This window comes from Protomyctophum bolini, assembly GCF_963924005.1.
Source record: "Protomyctophum bolini genome assembly, chromosome: 9".
NCBI classification, from domain to species: Eukaryota; Metazoa; Chordata; class Actinopteri; order Myctophiformes; family Myctophidae; genus Protomyctophum; species Protomyctophum bolini.
In genome coordinates this window covers 4152223-4174204 of record NC_137870.1, presented here as the reverse complement: position 1 = coordinate 4174204, position 21982 = coordinate 4152223, and the positions used below count along the sequence as shown (strand labels likewise).

General features: G+C 43.3%; 2 protein-coding genes across 2 annotated transcripts; one reads left to right on the top strand and one right to left on the bottom strand.

Moving 5' to 3' along the window:
• Positions 1 to 4887, top strand: psmd8 (proteasome 26S subunit, non-ATPase 8). Its single transcript, XM_080772008.1, has 7 exons — positions 1 to 129; positions 755 to 827; positions 955 to 1057; positions 1512 to 1677; positions 2474 to 2574; positions 3068 to 3179; positions 4063 to 4887. Exons 1-7 carry the CDS (start codon positions 25 to 27, stop codon positions 4198 to 4200), a joined length of 798 nt encoding a protein of 265 aa, XP_080628134.1. The 5' UTR covers positions 1 to 24; the 3' UTR covers positions 4201 to 4887.
• Positions 4888 to 12000: 7113 nt separating this feature from the next.
• On the bottom strand, positions 12001 to 13224 carry LOC308321197 (CCR4-NOT transcription complex subunit 2-like; the record flags this gene model as incomplete). The annotated part of the gene is made up of 1 exon (XM_080772039.1): positions 12001 to 13224. One exon carries the CDS (start codon positions 13222 to 13224, stop codon positions 12001 to 12003), a length of 1224 nt encoding a protein of 407 aa, XP_080628165.1.
• Between the last annotated feature and the right edge of the window lie 8758 nt (positions 13225 to 21982).

Sequence of the window (21982 nt, the reverse complement as noted above, 5' to 3'; positions counted from 1 at the left end):
TGTCGTTTATTTTGCAGAATCACCATGGCGCTGAAAGAAACAGCAGGTTTGTATGAATCTCTGAAGTCGGAGTGGAACAAGAAGAACCCCAGCATCAGCAAATGTGGAGAACTGTTGACCAAACTGAAGGTAAAACACACAAACAAACAAACAAACACACGACATCGTGTTGAGGATGTCTGAACGTGTATTCATGTACTGTTCTGTAAACAAGAGGCGAGCTATAGTTAGCTTTAGCACGCAGGGAAGGCTAGCTCAGCTGGCTAGGACGTTTGACATCACTGTGATCACCAAAATATTAAATAATCAACGTAACGCATGGAAGATGGGGTATGTGATGTGTTTTGGTTTATACAAAAACGATTAAAGCTCTATGATTCTGATTGTAATCATTGTTAGTTCAGGAACAGGGCAGCTCTTTAATAACAGAACTTACATTTTCAGGTGGGTTTCCAATTCGAGGATTCCAAATTGCTCTGATCATTTCTTGGTGCCATTCACTTACTTATTCATCCTGTACTCTGTAGTTCTCTCTGCTGGTAGGATACAATTGGTATCCCGACCTAAAAGGGTCTTTTCTGGAGAAAAAAACAAACCATAGCAAGCAAAGTATTCGTATTATCAGAATTTAGAGCTATTTAGCCACTAGACTAGTACTGTTGGAAATATTTGATGTGTTTATATATTACAAAATAATAATAAAACTGTTGCCATTGTGGTTTGAACTTTGAAGTATTGAAACCTGTCTTTGCAGATATCTTTATTGGAGTTAAACTTTTTGCCTACGTCTGGGACCAAGCTCACTAAGCAGCAGCTCATCCTGGCCCGTGAGTATTTCTTTACTAGTCTACGGGTTAACAAGCTAAAAGCCGTGTTCATAATCATAATAAGAGCAGGATCTACAATCTGACAACTTTAAGCGAGGAACACTGTCATTTACTCTCTCTCTTTCAGGCGATGTTCTGGAGATCGGAGCGTTGTGGAGCATCCTCAAGAAGGACATTCCTTCCTTTGAGAGATACATCGCCCAGATCAAATGTTACTACTTTGATTACAAGTAATGGAGCCTTTCTGACCATGTTTTTCCGCTAAGTTTATTATTGTTGTTATTATGATTATTATTGATTGAATATTTTATTCGTAGTTTAAAAATCACACCCGTAAGAAGTGAAGGGGCGCTAATATATTAAAGTTAACTCATGTTGATTAGGTGATACATGCTGATGTAAAACAAACTGTGCAAGCACAAACATTAAACGCCATTAACAATAAAGAGGCAATATGACGTAATGAGGCACATTATGACGAACATTGAAGTAAAGACCAAACATTAAACCTGTAGGTCTGCTATTTTTGAAAAATCGAAGAGCGACTGACATTTTTAGAATCTGATCTCAGGTCAGAATGGGTTAATCAGACCAGTGTGTGTCCAGTGGAAACCTCGTATGAATCTGATCTCGGGTCAGAATGGTGTTGTGTGACATCTGATGTGTCACTTTTTCTCCACCCAGAGATGAGCTGCCCGAGTCGACCTACATGCACCAGCTGCTGGGCCTGAATCTGCTGTTCCTGCTGTCCCAGAACCGCGTGTCCGAGTTCCACACAGAGCTGGAGAGGCTGAGCGCACGAGACATCCAGACCAACGTCTACATCAGACACCCCGTGTCTTTAGAGCAGGTGCTGCACACGTCCTTAACGACCTTTCAACCTGGAATCCTTGTGTTGGGGATGTCATTAAGGGCAAAATATATATAATATGATGCATCATTATAATAGCACATCTAGAAGCACCACGATTGGCTCTTATTTTATGACAAAAAAAACGTTTAAGTGTAATTGGGACTTATTTTAATAGATAAATAAACCAATCTCTATGTTAGAGGTAATGTTAAAATCCAATATAACCAGCACATCTGCAGTGGTTGGAGATCATGGTCTGCCCTACTCTTCTATTGAGACATTTAAGTTGCATTCACACCAGGATCAGGATGCTTTTCTGTGATTTAAAATGACCAATCCCGCCCGCTCCCGCAATGGTTTCATTTTTGACCGCCCGCAAGTGACCGCCTCGCCAGCCCGTGACAAAAAAATAAGTACCACTATAGTCCCGCACCATCCCGCAATTGTATAATTTAGTCTCGCTAAACCAGCAATATTTCGATTGAGATTGAAAGGAAAAAATTTTTTTTTTACAGTTGCTGAGATTGAGCAGGCGTGCATGCACAAGAGAGGAGTTATGTATTTGTAACTCCTCACTCGTGTATTTGTAACTCCTGCGCTCGTAGCGCACCACCGAGTGGCTTTCAGAAGACTTTATTTTTTATTTCGACGTCGGGCCTAAATGGTTTAAATAATAAATACAGGTATACGAAAAATTCTATATCCAAACGTGTTTTCTTTGTCTCGGTTTATAATAACTGTTGTGTATGTACAGTGGTAAGTGATACGTTTGTTCTGTCTCTCGTGTTTGCAGTACCTGATGGAGGGAAGCTACAACAAGGTGTTTCTGGCTAAAGGGAACATCCCGGCCGAGAGCTACACCTTCTTCATAGACATTCTGCTCGACACCATTCGGTGAGTACTAGTTCCTGTGCACCCGGTGTCCATTCTGAACACTGTTTAACTGTCTTCAGCCCAACACACACCGTCTGTGAACGTCAAAACAGCCGCCTCCGTTATTTTCAATGAACCGAGGGGTGTGTTGAGCTTTCCACACATCTGCTGTCTCACTGGTCGTTTAGTTTACATATAGTCTTTTTGAGCAACCTATGTGATCTGGCTTGCAGTCAAACAAAATGTATCGATGTCACAGTTGTACTATATTATCCACATTATCGAGTCAGTAAAGATGTTCTTAAGAAGATGACGTTCACGTACAACTCTGCTTTGAATCAGTTTGAGTGCCTCAGCCATGGACCTTTTACGATAGGCTATACGAATGGCTGCATAAGAATGGCTGTTCACTGTATCTGTTAATTGTACAGTGATGATTTTGGTGAAGCGTTGAAAAATGAGTGATTTCTTGTGTAGTTCATCATCCACCACATGTTGTGTCGTTGACTTGCAGTGATGAGATTGCTGGTTGTATAGAGAAGGCCTACGAGCAGATCCAGTTCCCTGAAGCCTCGCGTGTGCTCTTCTTCAACACTCCAAAGAAGATGACAGAATACGCCAAGAAGGTTGGTAATCATTGAATGGCATTCTAAAAACGCTTATCGGTGGTCGGGTCACGGGGGCAACGGCTCCACCAGAGCGCTCCAGACTAACCTTAGTTAGCAACATTAGTGACTTCCTCCTGGGCGATCCCGAGGCGTTCCGAGGCCAGTGAGTCGACGTCGATACAAGTCATCGTTGGTAAACAAAAGATGTCAGTGAGGATAGAATCCATGTTAACCCATATAGACCTGAGGACGATTCTAAAAATGGCTTCTAGATAAACAGTTTTCTGAAAAACCTGTTTCTATGTCAGTGGTTCTCAAACTATTTCATGTCAACACCCCCTAGAATTAAATGTAGGCTATTTGGCCTCCCGACCCCCATCTGAAAATATGTTGTTCCAGGGACCACCCCCAGAAGCAAAGATTTGAGTTAAAAAAAAATAAGTTCGTTCAATCTGAAAGAATATATATTCAAAGTTCCGTGCCACATTTTTGAGATTTTTCTAAAATAGCAGATCAACAAGCTTGTAGCGCGGCACTCGGTGAACTGTTTTCTTTAACACTTTTAGTGCCGGAAGTGCTTCAAAATAGGAGCTCTGGTGTGCCGAAGTTGTCTGATCGCTTTTACTCTGAAAGCCATGAACCGGAAACACTTTCCTAAAAAAAGTTGACTTTACAAAGTTGACCTTACATCCCGATCATTTTAATTTATACAATATATGATCCAAAAAGCGTTCATATTGTGCGGGAGAGACGGATGAGGAGCAGAAATGAAGCGCCAGCATATGGATCCATTCATCACCACGGAGAGCGCCCTGGATTAGGAGATGCGAGTCATTCTTTCCGCCGCGCTAACATGTGAGTCAACGGCAAGCTAATAATTGCTATTTCTATCCCCCTCCAGAGAGGCTGGACTCAGAGCCCAGATGGCTACTACTCGTTCAGCAGTCAGCAACAGAGAACGGAAGAGGTGACCATTCCCTCCACGGAGCTGGCACAGCAAGTCATCGAGTACGCACGACAGCTGGAAATGATTGTGTAATCAAAGCCCCCCATGGAACTCCGCCGACAACATGCAACAGACGTCACACACGACGACAACGGTGCCGATACGGTAGAAAACAATTGACTTGCAAACATGGGGCTTTCCCCCCCCCGAAGGACCTGCGTTTACATATTGCCAGACTAGTTTAATTTGTTGCCTACATTTAAAAATTGGTTAATAAAGTTGGTTAATATCCTCCCCCTTTTGAAAGTCGATGGCGAGTTTTTAAGTGTCTGAAGATGTCGTCTTTGATCCAAGTTTTCATCTTATCCATCCAACACTGGAGGGATGTTTCTGTTACTGGGATCACCTTCACTGCTGTCAGGAAGGTTAAAGAGCGTTGGATGTGTGATTGACCACGCTGTGACTTTTAATTCCCATGTCAAACAAGCCTAGCCACATATTTCTCCCCCCCCCCCCCCCCCCTTCCTACTATAAGCAAATTGCTTCTGTATACAAAGTTTATTTCTCTCTCTCTCTCTCCAGTAGCGCTCACAAAACTGTGTTTTGCTGCCCTTGTCTTGTATCCTAGCAACTGACTAGAATTATTTGCCATTGACGTTTGCGAGTGTTTTCCAAATGGTAAATTCTTGTCCCTCGATGGTTTGTTTTGATCTGGAAATGGGTAAAAATATCTGTCTGAAACAGGTTATTAAAAATAATAAACCTTTCTTTTTTTTCCAACAGTCGTATGTTTTGCCTTAATTTGATCATGAGCTGTAAGCTCTCTTATTTTGGATCATTCAGTTGGAAACCGTTCACAAAGCGTAAGCCCATTGACCATTCTTGAAAATGTTTACGATACAATGAAATGTGTCGGTCTCTGTATGCTTCTCTTCTCAGCTGTATTAGAAGCTGTATAAGTGTTGGCTGTGCTAGTCTGTTTCTCAACAGGTTGTGTTGCATCCAACATTCAACCGCTTGAAGAAAATGGAGACGTCGTCAAGAGGGAGATATAATAAAAAAATAAATAGATGCCTCATTGGTAGCTGCAGTTCGTTTGGAGTGATGTGTGACGACAGGGGAGTGCAGAACTATTTACACTGGTGGCGGAAGCATTATGCGTTAGCATTATGTTATGCTTTAGCTATTGAAAAATACTCGGTGGCGCGCTATGAGCTTGTAGATCTTGCTATTTTTGAAAAATCGTGAAAATGTGCCTAAAATCTTTGAATATATATATTATTACAGTGAACATTTTAACTCAAGTCTTTGCTTCTGGGGAGGTCCCTGGAGCAACATATTTTCAGATGGGGCGTGGAGGTCAATTACATGTAGTTTTTGGGGTCCTTGACATAAAATATTGAGCACCACTGATACAGAAACCTAAGGTTTTTCAGAAAACTGTCAGGACTTTTTGTTAATTTCGAACTCAGTCTAAAATGGGTTAAGTGAAAAATAGCTCTATATTCTGATAGCACTAATTGCTATAGAGCAGTTGGTTTTCAACTTGTTCTCACATCAAGTCCCATTGTTTATCTGGCATTGGAGCCACAGATCACACTTTGATGAGATTCAGCCTCTCTGGCCCTAAACTTTGAATAAATATGTTCTCGTTGCTGTCAATACAGCACTAAGACCAGTTTACGTCAGGGTCCTCCTCGGGTCAAACCTTGCTGACCTCTGCTATAGTCTAGTGAGATTAGTGTCTCCAGCTCTTTATTAAACAGGAAAAAAAAGGTCGGGACGGGATACCAATTTTATTCGAACAGGATTGGAGAACTCAAAGACAGGATGACACAAACTAAATTAGATGACAAAATTGCAACCGGAAACGTTGAAAATGAAGCTGATTTAGAAATGTTGGGAACACACCTGACAATGTATTTCATTCAAAGAGCCGGATTAATGGGGGGTACCCCTGTAAGTGAACAAAGACTACCTGCAGTACTACTTTTCAACCACAAGGTGTCCTACCTGACACCAGGGAGAGAATTTTCTCAATGAAACTGCGCGGAAGACCACCTCCAAACAATGCATCTACCATCCTCCAGGGTTTACTGCTTTGCATTAACGTGTGTGTGTGTGTGTGTGTGTGTGTGTGTGTGTGTGCGTGTGCATGTGTCACTATTGTGTCAGAAATCACTTCAGTTGTCACAGCAGTAGATCTAATTGCTTGTTGAAACCATTAACTGACATTTTCATTTGTTTTTTTTACCAAAAGTGAAGACAGGAAATTATGGACTTTGGACTTGCTTTCCCATTAAATATTTAGCTTGTTAATTTTTCATGAAACAATTGCCAGATTGACAACAATTAGCTGTGCACATTAATACTATATTATTATCGGTATTAATATTAATACTGATTGGTTTTGGTGACCCCTTGCATCTATAGCATCAGGCCAAATATTCCATTTTGAAATTATGAGCATATCGGATTTGAGCAATTAACAGTAGCTATAGTAAGAGCAGTAAATTACAAACCTGCAAGGGAGAAGGGACACGGGTACCATTTGCAAATCCACTCAAGGAACCCACTTTGAGTTGAGTTCAGCATTGCCTGCACTGTAAATGACTCCATACACTGATACACTGTAAATGACTCCATACACTGATACACTGTAAATGACTCCATACACTGATACACTGTAAATGACTCCATACACTGATACACTGCGTTGAAGGCCATCGGTTTTGATACATGCAGTGGGCTGCATGAGATCCTATACTAATAAAGATATGATATGATATAGTACTTTATTGTCAGTTCACACTGAAATGTGTCTTGCGACACAGCAGCCAGATAGCTTTCTTAACAGATGTCTTCATGAAGGTGTCTACAATCACATAATTATACATTTGTTCCAAACCAACACCTTTGGGAAACAGCTGCTGAAAGATGGGGTACCATTATCAACCAATATAAGGCTATTCCAAATTTCATTATGCTTTAAGTAGCATGCGACGTGTCAAACTAGGGTTTTTTTCATGATTCTGAATCCTTTGCAAGCCTTAGTTTTGTATTAAAAAACACTTCTTTGCCTAAAAATGCCCATAGCCGTCAGGTCAGCACATTTTGACACATTAGTGCTATAGTTGTCATGATCTGTCACTCCACAGACCATGTCTCCTCCCTGGCCAGAAGAAGAAGAAGAAGAAATGCGTTCTGGTAAATCATGTTTACCAAGGGTAACTCGACTAAGCATCAGATACTTGTTTACAGCAAGGCCCACATGGAGCATTTCATGGTAGAGGTTCAATGCCTTGTCCAAGGGCACTTCAACGGTGGTAATTTTAACGTGTCGGATCGCTGATTCGAACTGGCGACCTTCCGGTATCTAGACCGCTCCGCAATCCACTCGGCCACCGCTGCCACTCCCTCATTTCCATCCCATTCACTCACCTGCTTCCAACTCCCTCGTCATTCCACCTGTGAACAATTCCTCAATCAACCTCCCCCCTATAAGACTGGACTCATGGCTAACATTCAGTGTCAGTTCATTATTTGTTGTAGCAGATGCATGTTCCTGGTTTTTGACAGTTTGGACATTTTCTGATTTGATTCCTACGTGCTGCTCTAGTGTGAGTTTTTGTCCTATTTTCCTGAAATCTACTGTTGTGAGATTTATGCCTGGATTCCAGAGTTTCGTCTTCATTGTCAGATATTTTGATTTATTAAATACTTTGAATTAGACACTGTTTCCTGTGACTCTGCATTTTGGGTTCATCACTCTGCCACCGCTTAACAATAGTGGCTATGGCCGAATTTAGTATTTTCGTGTAAAAAAACTAATGGTTGGAATGGATTCCGCATCATGAAAACACGACACGTCACATGCTACTTATTAAAACATATGACATTTCGGGAATTTTGCCTCATATTGGTTGTTAATGGAAGCAGCTGTCACAAAGTTCCCCAAGGGAGTTGGGTTGGAACAAATGTATTAATGTTACAGTAGACACCTTTTATGAACACATCTGTGAAGAAAGCTAGTGGTAAGCATTTCTTCTTCTTTTTTCTTGCAGATTTGCCACACATTTAGCTAATTTTCTCTTAACTATTTCTGGATGTGAGAGAACAGGTGTTGGAGGTGGGGTGAAATAAGTTGTACTGCTATGGCACCAGCCATGTGGAACCCCTTTTGGTGTTAGCATTACGTTATGCTATTGAAAAATAGCAGATCTACAAGCTCATAGCGCGCCACCGAGTGGCACGCTACGAGCTTGTAGGTCTGCTATTTTTTGAAAAATCGACTGACACAGAAACATAGCTTTTTAGACATTTTTTTAGAATCTGATCTCAGGTCAGAAACTTAAACTGGTCTGATCAACGTGTAAACTCAACCCCAGAAATGGACCCCTGCAACTTTCCCCCGTCGTTATCACTGCGTTAAATATACGAAATCAACCCCGTTATCAGGACGTTGGAATATGGCCAATATGGCCATACTGGCATACTAGACATTGTGGTGTTTGGCATGTGTTCACCCAGGATTACACGGCACACCTCTGTCATGGACACAAAAAGCAAAACGCTCCCATAGTGTCACTTCCCGGATTTCCCAGTATGTTGATTATCACATACTGAGGGTATTTCTAAGGCGCTGATCACGGACATTCCCTTGATTAAGGGGTGATAACATCCGAAGCGGGTTCATTTTTTACTGGATATAGTATTGTATATTATTGTATGTCTTTATGACTCTATGAATTGAATACACAGGACCTCAATGGAAACCAGTCCTCATACCAGGACTTTTGGGCGTTATCCTTTAAGACCAAGTGTATGACTATATTCGTGCTGTTTGCATCTCTGTCTAAAGTATTCAATCAATCAATCAATCAATCAATCAATAAATGTGAATCTTATGTTCGGTGGCACAGCCCCACTATATGCAGTACGTCCCCACTTAAAGAGATGAGTTGGTGTAACTAAGAGATTAAATTAAATCCCACACTTGTGGGAAGTGGGGGGCACCTGACCCATAGACTGTAAACATTAAAGAGGGCACCTCACGCATTTAAAGATGCAGTGCTGTGATTCTTCTCCTCCCTAAAACAAGATCATCAGGTATCATTATTATATTATGTGACAGAGCAGCCTCTGTCAGAGTAATGTAATGTACAATATACATTCATTGTATTGTTTCTGTATGCTATGTTTAACAGGTTGATTCTCAGTCCCGCACAGAAGGTGCACATTCTGCTGTGACATGTGTGTAAGTGTCCCAGCAATGGGATTTTGTAATTTCCTATTTCTATTTTTCTATTTCTATTTCTATTTTCTATTGCTATTTTATTGCTTACCTTTCGGAAATGTATATGTGAACATTATGTAGGTTTATTTGGGTACATATAGATGCATGGTGATATAGTGCCATCTACTGTGCTCTGTTTTGTGGTCTATCTGGTTCCTGGGCAGGTTGAATTAGGCTCACCTGCTCTAATCACCTCATTCTAATCACCTCATTTACAGCACCTGTGGGTCTTGGGCATGTCAGATCAGAACAAACAGCAGAGCTGCAGAGAGGAGCTCTCTCATGTCAGAGTCTGACATGACGTGACAAAGATAAGAGAAAATAATATAATATGAAAGAACTTAACTGAACTCCTGAATAATCTGTGCAGAAGGCGCATACGGTACGTTCCCAATTGTTTTGTTTGTCTGTAAAAGTTATATTGCCATTGTTTGGGGTTATTGTTTGTGTGTATATATATATATATATATATATATATAAGGGGGACATGGCTCAGTAGAGTTTGTGCTGCCATGGCGAGAGGTTGACACCAGTACCTCTCTGTTCACAGTTAAGTTGTGTTATGTTGTTTGAGTTGTTTTGAGTTCTTTCTTTTCTTTATTAAGTCTGCCTCATGTCCAATATGTCATTTAAAAGGTTTTATTACTGACAAACAGCCCATCCTACGGTCCCACTTGGTAACAATATAAGGTTATTAGATTAACCTAGTGTCATGCCTGGTGGGTGGTGATGGGTGGTGATCCACCTGAACTGAAGCCGCACCCACAGCCTCAAAAACGCATGAAAAACTGGAAGAAATATAAAAGATCACGGCACTCCATCTTTAAACAAACACCGTACTCTGTTTAAAGTGCTCCAAACAAACAGAAGAAAGTCCATAGACTTGGCTGGCGGCTTCCACACGACGTCACATGGGTATGGAAGCATATATATATAGCTGGCATAATTCAAATGAAATGGCAAATATGAAAAGTCAATTGAAATGAGATAAATGATTTTTAATCTTTACATTGGAGGGATAGTGCCCCTCAAAAAGCTAGGACAAAATGTATGCAGAACAGAACAGAACTTTACATGTGACCCGCCTGACATGACATCAATGTATGACGTCAGTTGTCTCAGTCTGTGACGCGGTATGACTAGCCTCCTGCTGATTTTAAAAGTATTGTGTTAACACACAGAAATAGCGGATTTGCTCAGACACATATGACATACATTTTCCATTTCATTGTCAACGGCATTTAATGTTTGCGTTAGGACGAGAATCTACACTATAGAGGGTATGCGCATGCATAAAGTGAACGGCAAATCGAGTAGCAAAGTGAATTTAATGTGGTTTAAAGTCATTTAATGCAATCAAATAGGACTTTTCTGTTTGGATGTATGGGGCTGTCAAGGCCGGAAAGTAGTGTTTTTTGCCACGCATTCCCGCATAACTTTCCGGGTATGATGATGATTCGGTCAACCTTTGCACCTTCTTGGCATTCTGTCAACCAACTTGATGAGGTACATTTGTGGAATTTGGGATTTTATTTAATCCCAAATTTGGGATTTAATCCCGAATTCCATTTCATCTCTCTCTCCAGTCCAGTCCAACTAATATTTGGACTGGAGAGAGAATGAAAGGCATCCAACCTATACTAACTGTAATACGTTTAAGACTGATTTGTAAAGTATTCCAGATGACAACGTCATAAGATGGTCGAGAGAGAATACCAGGAGTGCACACAGCTGCAAAGCATAGCAACTTTGAACAAATGTAAACATACAGTATATTAGTTTAGTATCAGTAGAATGTATAATAGTTCGTGTTTGCCTATATAGCGACTATAAATCACTATAAATCATACTATAAATTTGACTGTAAATCAAATCATGAAAAGCACAGAAAAATGCAGTCTCTCCATTTTATTCTGTTAAGGCTGACATCATCATCATCATCATGAATATGTTTGTCTGAGACTCAGCTTGGAGCCACGCCATTATTTGTACCGTCCACTTCTGGGAAACATGAGATGTATAGTAAGTTAGTAACCCTTCAATTGAGTCGGGTTGTCCTCACTCCTTCTGCCACTGCCAGACAGTCCTTCTGCCTTAACAGTATTCAGACTAAGAGACGTAAACAAACACAGACCTTGCCTAAAACAATCACAGGAAAATAGGGAATATGTGACCGGGGACAGTATAGTTTGATATATACAAGGGGGCCATGGTCATTTTTCAGTTCTTTACATATTATGAAACTGCACACTGTAACCTTTCATATGATCTATTGCTCATTGAAATTGGGGGGAGGGGGGGGGGGATGAAGAAGATATGACCATTTGAAACTTGTTGAACCAGAAATCCCAAATTAGAGAATTCCCTCTTCAAAGATTTCAGCAGTGATCTGTGACTTTAGGGGGCGCTGTTTTCCCTTCATTCCTCCATTAGTCAACCAGCAGTGTTGCCATGTCTGCTTATTATAATTAGTTGGCCTGTTTTTTGGGGCAGCAAGCAATTCAGAAAAGGGCAGGGGAATAAAAACACCAACCAACCCTCCCCCTGGTGGCTATAACAGGGCTGTTTGTAGTTCCTATATAGGACAGGTCTGGGACTCAGAAGGCCTGCTGCTGGGCCGGGTTGTAGTTCAACGTCGTCGGCACACGACAAGGCCTCCTTTCCAGCTTGTCGTATTCCACGTGAAACTCCCTGGCTACCTTCCTCCAGTTGAGCCAGTCAAAGAAGTAGTAGGTCCCCCTCTCGTAGGTGTCCGTCTTCAGCGTGGGCTCCGCGGTGCCGGGCGCCTTCGTGATCCAGACCCGCTCCTCCCGGTGGTACCGCCAGTCCTGGTCGAAGAGCTCCTCCGCCGACCGGCGCCGGAGGTCTCCGCCGTGCATGTAGTACAGGTAGAACAGCAGGTCTTCGCCGCATCGAGAGAGTTTTATCGCGGGCAGCTTGTCCCGTATGTGAACGTGGAAATCGATATCTGGATTCGACGACGCGTCCCCCCAAGGGGAAACAAACTTGGGGTACACGTTGCCCGGCGAGTCGAAGTCGACTCCCAGGGTCGCGGGGTCGGTTCCCAGCGCCAGATGGACCATCCCGGGACCCGTCGTCTGTGCCGCTCGCAGGAACGTCAGCAGTCCGATCATCCCGAATTGGTCCGTCACCATTCCCGAAGGGACGTTTGTCACCTGGCCGCCCGGCGGCGAGACCCGAACACCTTTCTTCGGGTCGCTCCGTGCCGAGGTGGTCTCGTCTCGGGGGAACACGACGGGCCCACCGGCGTTGGATACGGTGCTCTTGCCGGCGGGGTTTAAGTTGGCTTTACCGACGTCATTGCTCGGTGTAAGGCGCCCGTAGTCGAGGCCAGGAGGAGGAGTGGAGTTCACATCGGTTTGTCTGTTGTTGAGACGCTTGAAGTGGCGAACGGGCAGCGCGGGGAAGTCCTCGTTGTAGATGGAGAAACCCTGCGTTTGTTCGTGGGAAGGTTTTGGCACCGTGCCAACACATTGCGCGGGGTCTCCACAGCTCCCATCTTCTTCTTTCCTCCGACTCCTGCGGTGGTCCAATAAGGAGGAGAGGTCTGAATCCAGTCCCGTTAATATATTCCCCCTCACGTCTTCTTCTCTGCCAAAGACGTCGTCGCTCCATATGGAGCTGTTCGTCCCATGAACAAAGGCCTGATGACTGTGGTTCATTCCAAACCCTGCCGTGCTGTTAATGGCGAAGGGCTGGCCTACTACTGGCTGTTGCTCGGGCATACGGACGATGCCGGGTGAGCTGTGGTTGGGACTTACTAGTGCAGAATTCTCCATGTTGTTTGTGCCACCACCCATTGTAAACGCTTTGGCCGACGTAAAGCAGAAGCATTACGAGAAGTGATATGAGAGTACTTGTATAGGTTAGTCCAAGACGTTAGTCACCTGTGATGTCAGTAGACTATACACCAGTAGTTCAGTACCCATTATTCGGAGTCTGCGTAGAGCTCCTTATTTGGGAAGGACGACCCCTTTGGTGACCTCATCGATATGTCATCAGCCATCTCCATATTTGGGCATGGACAGACACCTCCAGCTATTATGTCGGCAACAATGTTGCCGCACGCCGGTTTCCCGGACAACTGTTGATCTTATACCGACTTCACAGTCGACACTGCACACTCTTGGGGTCCTCAATACTCAGACTAAGTTTGAAGGTTGAATGGTTCTCGACAAAGGACATACGTGCTTGCATATTCACGATATATGCAGAGATTAGCTAGATAGAACATATCAGGATTGGATTGAATTGGCACCAGTAATGCATTTTATTTTTATTTTTGCAGATTATTTATTCATCTCAAATATTGGTACTACCTATACTACAATAACATTCGAAGGTTGGTAGAGGAAGTTTTCTAAAGGATTACATTAGATAATTGACACTAAGTGAAATCAATGGGTTGCAAAATCGTGGGATAAAAAAATTAATTCAAGAAGTTGCCTCTAGTCATGATCTGGAAAAATAACATAACATGACACATGTTTTTGATACATTTATATCTGTTTGACTCAAGAATAATCATAACATGCAATGTATATATACCACATGATGCAAAACTGTTGGCCCAAATAAAAAACATAATTAAAAAGAAAACAAAATAAGTTGCCTCTGTATTGAAAAATGAGTTCGTACAAAGTACTATAAATAGATAAATAACGTATTGTATAATTGACACAGCACCTGGCACACCGTTTTACGAACCACAGCGGGTTGTGAATGAAAATAAAATAACACAATTGTGTATTAATACAATTAAATATATATATATATATAAATAATTAATTCATTGTCCATGTGTATATTAATTGTATATATGGACAACATTTGCAAGAAGAAGCCCATGGCCTGTATACATTCGGCCCAGAGTGGAGCAGAGTTGCGGGGAGATGTCGCTGTCCGTGGTGCTGAAACCTTATGTCCTGCACCTGATGTGTTGCTGTCCGTGGTGCTGAAACCTTATGTCCTCCACCTGAGATGTTGCTGTCCGTGGTGCTGAAACGTTATGTCCTCCACCTGAGATGTCGCTGTCCGTGGTGCTGAAACCTTATGTCCTCCACCTGATATGTCGCTGTCCGTGGTGCTGAAACGTTATGTCCTCCACCTGAGATGTTGCTGTCCGTGGTGCTGAAACCTTATGTCCTCCACCTGATATGTCGCTGTCCGTGGTGCTGAAACGTTATGTCCTCCACCTGAGATGTTGCTGTCCGTGGTGCTGAAACCTTATGTCCTCCACCTGAGATGTTGCTGTCCGTGGTGCTGAAACCTCATGTCCTCCACCTGAGATGTTGCTGTCCGTGGTGCTGAAACCTTATGTCCTCCACCTGATATGTTGCTGTCCGTGGTGCTGAAACATTATGTCCTGCACCTGAGATGTTGCTGTCCGTGGTGCTGAAACCTTATGTCCTTCACCTGAGGTGTTGCTGTCCGTGGTGCTGAAACCTTATGTCCTGCACCTGAGATGACGCTGTCCGTGGTGCTGAAACCTTATGTCCTCCACCTGATGTGTTGCTGTCCGTGGTGCTGAAACGTTATGTCCTGAACCTGAGATGTTGCTGTCCGTGGTGCTGAAACCTTATGTCCTGCACCTGAGATGTTGCTGTCCGTGGTGCTGAAACCTTATGTCCTGCACCTGAGATGTTGCTGTCCGTGGTGCTGAAACGTTATGTCAGAGTGCATTTCTATTTGACACTATAGTACTCTATGGACTATATAAGCAGACCGCAGCCATCTTACCATATATAAGTCAATGGCATTAAGGTGCTAACAAGGTTCCCATTGGCAGCCCATTCATCCAAACAGAAAAGTCCTATATCTGATTGTATTATACACACACTGCACAACGTCAAACTCGCCAACATTGCAGCTGTACAAAAAGCTTGAATTTATTATTCTCTTTTTTTTTTATCCCACGATTTTGTAACACATTTTTCACCCCTGTGTCAATTTTCTAATGTGGTTCTGCAGGGCTCTATACACACCCTCCGCCAACCTATTCCCATGGGGGACATGCATGGGGAGAGCAACGGACTTGAACTTTCTCCTAACAGGGGGGAGTTTCCCTGGTTGGAAGGAACACGTTATTCCAACCAGTTCCTTTTCATTCTCTTTCTACCCTCAAAGTGTTTGTGTCATAAAAATCCACCGTAGACATGTTATGAGCTACGTTATGTCCTTGCAGGTGATTCTTCTTCTAAGTGTTGAAGTTTGGAAGTGCTCGTTAGATATATCACTCGTCTTCCCCGCCTACCACCTGTTTTTAATTTGCACATAATGCAGGAGGCAGCATGCAGGACACATGCTTTACTGAAAACGAGCGCTTCCAAACTCTGACGGCAAGATGGCCGCGGTCTGCAAATGGTCAATACCGGTCCGTCCATAGATACCACACCAACATTCATTGATCAGCATTCAAATTGTTATGAATGGGCGCGCACAGCATTGGGGCTGGCACGTTTAACTCTGCGTGTACACATGTAAACAAATGGAAGGGTCCATTTTGCATGTGTATAGACTAGAGTATATATGGATACACTCTCAGAGTTTAGCTTGTTTTCTCCTTTTACAACACATTTAATCATTTATCGTCCACATAGTTACAGACAATACACACAGTGATGCGTGCGGATGTGATGTAGTTGGAAGGAGGGGAGGCAGCAGGTATAGACAGAGGAGGGAGAGAGAGAGAGAGAGAGAGACAGAGGAGGGAGAGAGAGAGAGAGAGAGAGAGAGAGAGAGAGAGGGAGGGAGGGAGGGAGGGAGGATGATGCTGCTGCTGCTGCCAGCGGAAAATGGCTGCTGTAACCTCGAGCCTATCCTGATCCACCGAAAAACTACATGAAGGTGGAAGAGAGAGAGAGAGAGAGAGAGATTAGACTTTAGAGGGGGAAATGAGAGCAGCAGCGGGTTCGATATAGACGAGAGAGAATGAGAGGAAGTGTGTGACCATACGTGCGTGTGCGCACGTGCGTGTTTGTGTGTGTGCGCGCGCGCGTGTGTGTGTGTGTGTGTGTGTGTGTGTGTATATATATATATATATATGCGCGCGCGGGCGCGTGTGTTCCGACAGGATAAAGAGGACAGGAGACCGGGTTGGGGGGGACTGTGGGGTGTGTGTGTGTGGGGGGGTGGGGTGGGGGGTGGGGGGGAGTGTGGGGGGGGGGCCTGGGGGCGGGTGGGGGGGTGGGAGGGGGGCTGAGAGCTGCAAGCGGAGGCTGCGAGCGTCGGGCAACACCGAGCCATGGAGGGCGAGTAAGTCCTTATATTATATTTTCATTCTTTTTTATTTTATTTTTTTGTATTTATAACATCCTTTCAATTCAGTCATCCAACTCATCGGAACCAACCAGAGCCCGATGCTGGTGTCACACTGATGCATATAATCCAAGTGTACAATGAGCATATAATCTCTATAGCTAATTACAAAAGGCTAATACAGGAGAATAAACAATATTACGTATATGGTGTTGAATCAACAGTATGCAGGCTACATGTATACACTCCATTTCCCACATAGACCCATCCATGTCAATAACGTGTGATCAATATGTTAAGTCATATAGCCTAATATGCTAGAGCGAATTGTGGCACTTATAAATATCCGAAATAATATCAATCAATGAACAAATAGCCACGGCGAAATGTTTGATTCCAAGCTTATAAACGCGCGTGCATGGAGGGCAAAAAAATAAAAAATAAAAAAATAAATATAAATATATATATATAGTCACGAAGTCGTATAAGCATTAAATAAATGAGTCAGTGTGTAAAATGTATAGAAATATGGCGAGTTGTGGACATCCATCGCGTCATTATGTTCGGGTCTACCGCGGCTGTGATGGAGGCTGGTGATTTTTATCAACGTGTCTCGGCTTTCATTATGATTTTTAAAGCCAAACTTTATGAATGAAATGTGATTTTTCTCTCTCTCCCTCTCTCTCTCTCTCTCTCCCTCTCTTCCTCACCCCTCCTCTCTCTTCTTCCTTTCTCGTCGCCCCCCTCCCCCATCTTTCGTTTTTCTCCATCCTGTGTCACCCACTCGTTTTACCTTTCACACACACACACACACACACACACACACACACACACACACACACACACACACGATCGTGGGATTATATTTGTATAGGGTTTTTTTATTTATGCTTTATTGAAATATCGTTCATAGATACAGCCTCTCTGTAGACCGTCGCATTTCAAACCCCAACGTTGTTTGTCTCTAGGCTATTCATTCACAAAAAAAAACGAACACATATCAGGGTGTGTTAGTGTGTGTGTGTGTGTGTGTGTGTGTGTGTGTGTGTGTGTGTGTGCGTGCGCGCGCGTGTAGGGGCGGAATGGACAGAGAGAGAGAGAGAGAGAGAGAGAGAGGCGCGTCTCGAACATATTATTACCAGCTTTATTGAAACCATTCAAATTCAACGTGATACATAACAACGCATAGGATTGTTGCATATGTTTCAAAATGCAGTATTAGGCATATATAATAGGGTATATGCATCGAGCATGCTGTGACATGGAGCCTATAGTCACATTATCGGGCCTTGGATAGCGAATGGGCGCGTTCTTCATTCATATGATAGCCTGTACATATTATGAGGGGAAACACTCATTCTTTCCCACCTAGCTCCCATTCGCTGATTCTCTCCTCCATTCTTGCAGCATGCACGCTCATGCAGGCACGCTGTAAGCCTGTGCTATAATATAACTGGATATATACTAGTGTTCAAATGCGCACAGTTATTTCTCTCCATTTAGACAATATAGTTTCCTTTTATTCCTAAGCACATTTTGGCATGGTAATAATGATTTGCAAAAAAAGAGCAAAAGGCACTTTGTTCGTTTTCTCTTTCATTGAATGCACGCGGGCATCACATCCCAATACAGACTTATACCTCCATCACATCCCAATACAGACTTATACCTCCATCACATCCCAATACAGATTTATACCTCCATCACATCCCAATACAGATTCATACCTCCATCACATCCCAATACAGACTTATACCTCCATCACATCCCAATACAGATTTATACCTCCATCACATCCCAATACAGATTCATACCTCCATCACATCCCAATACAGATTCATACCTCCATCACATCCCAATACAGACTTATACCTCCATCACATCCCAATACAGACTTATACCTCCATCACATCCCAATACAGATTTATACCTCCATCACATCCCAATACAGATTCATACCTCCATCACATCCCAATACAGATTAATACCTCCATCACATCCCAATACAGATTTATACCTCCATCACATCCCAATACAGATTCATACCTCCATCACATCCCAATACAGATTAATACCTCCATCACATCCCAATACAGACTCATACCTCCATCACATCCCAATACAGATTCATACCTCCATCACATCCCAATACAGATTCATACCTCCATCACATCCCAATACAGATTAATACCTCCATCACATCCCAATACAGACTCATACCTCCATCACATCCCAATACAGATTCATACCTCCATCACATCCCAATACAGATTCATACCTCCATCACATCCCAATACAGATTCATACCTCCATCACATCCCAATACAGATTAATACCTCCATCACATCCCAATACAGACTCATACCTCCATCACATCCCAATACAGATTCATACCTCCATCACATCCCAATACAGATTCATACCTCCATCACATCCCAATACAGATTCATACCTCCATCACATCCCAATACAGACTTATACCTCCATCACATCCCAATACAGATTTATACCTCCATCACATCCCAATACAGACTTATACCTCCATCACATCCCAATACAGATTTATACCTCCATCACATCCCAATACAGACTTATACCTCCATCACATCCCAATACAGATTTATACCTCCATCACATCCCAATACAGATTCATACCTCCATCACATCCCAATACAGATTTAATACCTCCATCACATCCCAATACAGACTTATACCTCCATCACATCCCAATACAGATTTATACCTCCATCACATCCCAATACAGATTTATACCTCCATCACATCCCAATACAGACTTATACCTCCATCACATCCCAATACAGATTTATACCTCCATCACATCCCAATACAGATTTATACCTCCATCACATCCCAATACAGATTTATACCTCCATCACATCCCAATACAGATTTATACCTCCATCACATCCACAAATGAAGAAGAAAACAACAACAACAACAACAACAATAGAGGATAGATGTCTATACATACAGACAGCTATAGCCTATAACCTTTGACCCATTATAGTAGAGGAACCCCTTAGGCCTGACGTCGAAATAAAAAATAAAAAATCTTCTAAATCTCCAAAATCTTCGAAATCTGAAATACATAATGTTTCTATATAAGTGGTCCTCAATATTTCATCATGTCAAGGGACCCCAAACATTAAATGTAATTGGCCACCGACCCCGATCTGAAAATATGTTGTTCCAGTGACCCCCGATTCATAAGCGATTTCAGCCACATTTTCACTATTAAAAAAAACCCAAAACAAAATAGCAGACCTACAAGCTACAATTTTTTCAATAGCTAAAGTACGGTATAACATAATTTAAAACACCAAAAGGGGTTCCCGCCCAGAATGGGTTAAGGTCATTCAATACCAAGTTAACCACTTCTAAATACCGCTATTATATGTGCAGACTATTCATCTTTTATATTTTGCAGCCTATAAATAGGGCATATGTGCAGACTGCTTGTTATAGTTAAAGGGTTTCCAACGACTTGGAATGCCCAAAAAAGGAGGGCAAAAAGGGCTGGCAAAGTATTGTGGTGTCTACGCTATAATTGGCAGCCGTCATACATGGCGGAGACGCTGTTATACTTATCCCCATAGAGTACTGAGTGACATGCCTATTGTATAGAAAACACATGCCTGTGTGGAGTTTGCATGTTCTCCCCGTGTCCCCTAGGGTAGGTATACCCTCACAAAAACATGCAGTAATCCTGGTCTCTAAACTGCCTCCCCCTGGCCAGCCGGGGCGCCTGATGGAGGGGAAAGGAACTGGTTTTGGAATAACGTGTTCCTTCCACGTGCTACGACGTCCAACCAGGGAAACTCCCCCCTGTCAGGTGTAAAGGAGCAACTTGGACACTCCGGCATGAAGGAAGCACGAGTTCAAGTCCTCCCCATGTCCCCCATATTTGGGGACTAGGTTGGTGGAGGGTGTGTAGAGCCCAGGAACACATTAGATGATTGACACAGGGGTGAAAAATGGGTTACAAAATCGTGGGATAAAAAATATATATATAAAAAAACAAAAAAAAAAACACATGCCATGATTTTGTAAATGTACTACTCTAGTCTACTGCACCAGTGCACCTATAATATTTTAATCAAAATGTGGGTGCGTGCTCTGCGTGTGTGCGTGCGTGCGTGCGTGCGTGTGAGAGCTCGTGTGTGCTTTGTTTTAATGGGCCCCGGTGGTTCTGAGCTTATACATGGCTTCCTCTCTGCTCTTTCCCCTTCACAGCGTGCGCGTTCGTGCGGTGGTGATGACACGTGATGACTCCAGCGGCGGCTGGGTGCCCCTCGGAGGCGGCGGCCTCAGTCACGTGGTCATATGTAAGGGGCGGAGTCAAGACGGCAGGGGGCGGAGAGAGTACATTGTGCGGGGCGAGCGGCTCCGAGACCGAGCAGTGAGTGTGTGCGTGTGTGTGACTGTGTGTGTGTGTGTGTGTGTGTGTGTGCGTGTGTGTTATGGCCGCCCTCCTCTCTGGTATAGCTCCAGTCGCTACGCCGGCACCACCCGGGCAACCTGACCCATGTATATAAATACCAACACCTTCTTTTTTATGAATGGTGGATTTTCTTGAAGGGGTGAGGGGGGGAAAAGTGACCCTCCGCCCACCCATCCCCTCCTGACCTCTCATGGAGCCTTCTTTTTGTATGTGTGTGTGTGTGTGTGTGTGTGTGCAGCCGGTGTTGGAGTGCGCCGTACAGAGGGGGCTGGTGTACAACAAAGTCAACCCCATCTTCCACCACTGGCGCGTGGAGGAGCGCAAGTTCGGCCTGACGTTCCAGAGCCCGGCCGACGCCATCTCCTTTGAGAAAGGCCTGCAGAGTGTCATCGACAGACTGGACAGAGGTAAGGTGTATATATGTTGTCACGGGGCAACCCGTGTGGCAACCCGCAAATGGCAACCCATGTCAACTGTCAATCAAGGCAGTATAAAAGTGACATCAGGTCCTACACTCCCCACTCCCACTTCCACCTATGCAAGATGGCCGAAATGTTTGACAGCAGCATGGCAGCAGTAGCAGGTTCACTGTGACAACCTTTGGTTACTCTTTGGTCAGGTTTTTGTGTCCTTAAAAGGAAACCCATTGGATGGTCCAGGTACCAGCCGGTACCACTTGCTACACGTGCCCTATAGACACTAGAAGACTCCACAATGTGAAACTGAACATTACAAAGTACAAACACACACACACTGCACAGCTGCTTCCATTAATTGACTGTCTTCAAGCTCCGTGGAGGTGTGGCATCATATACTACTTATCTGTGTTGCCTAATGCT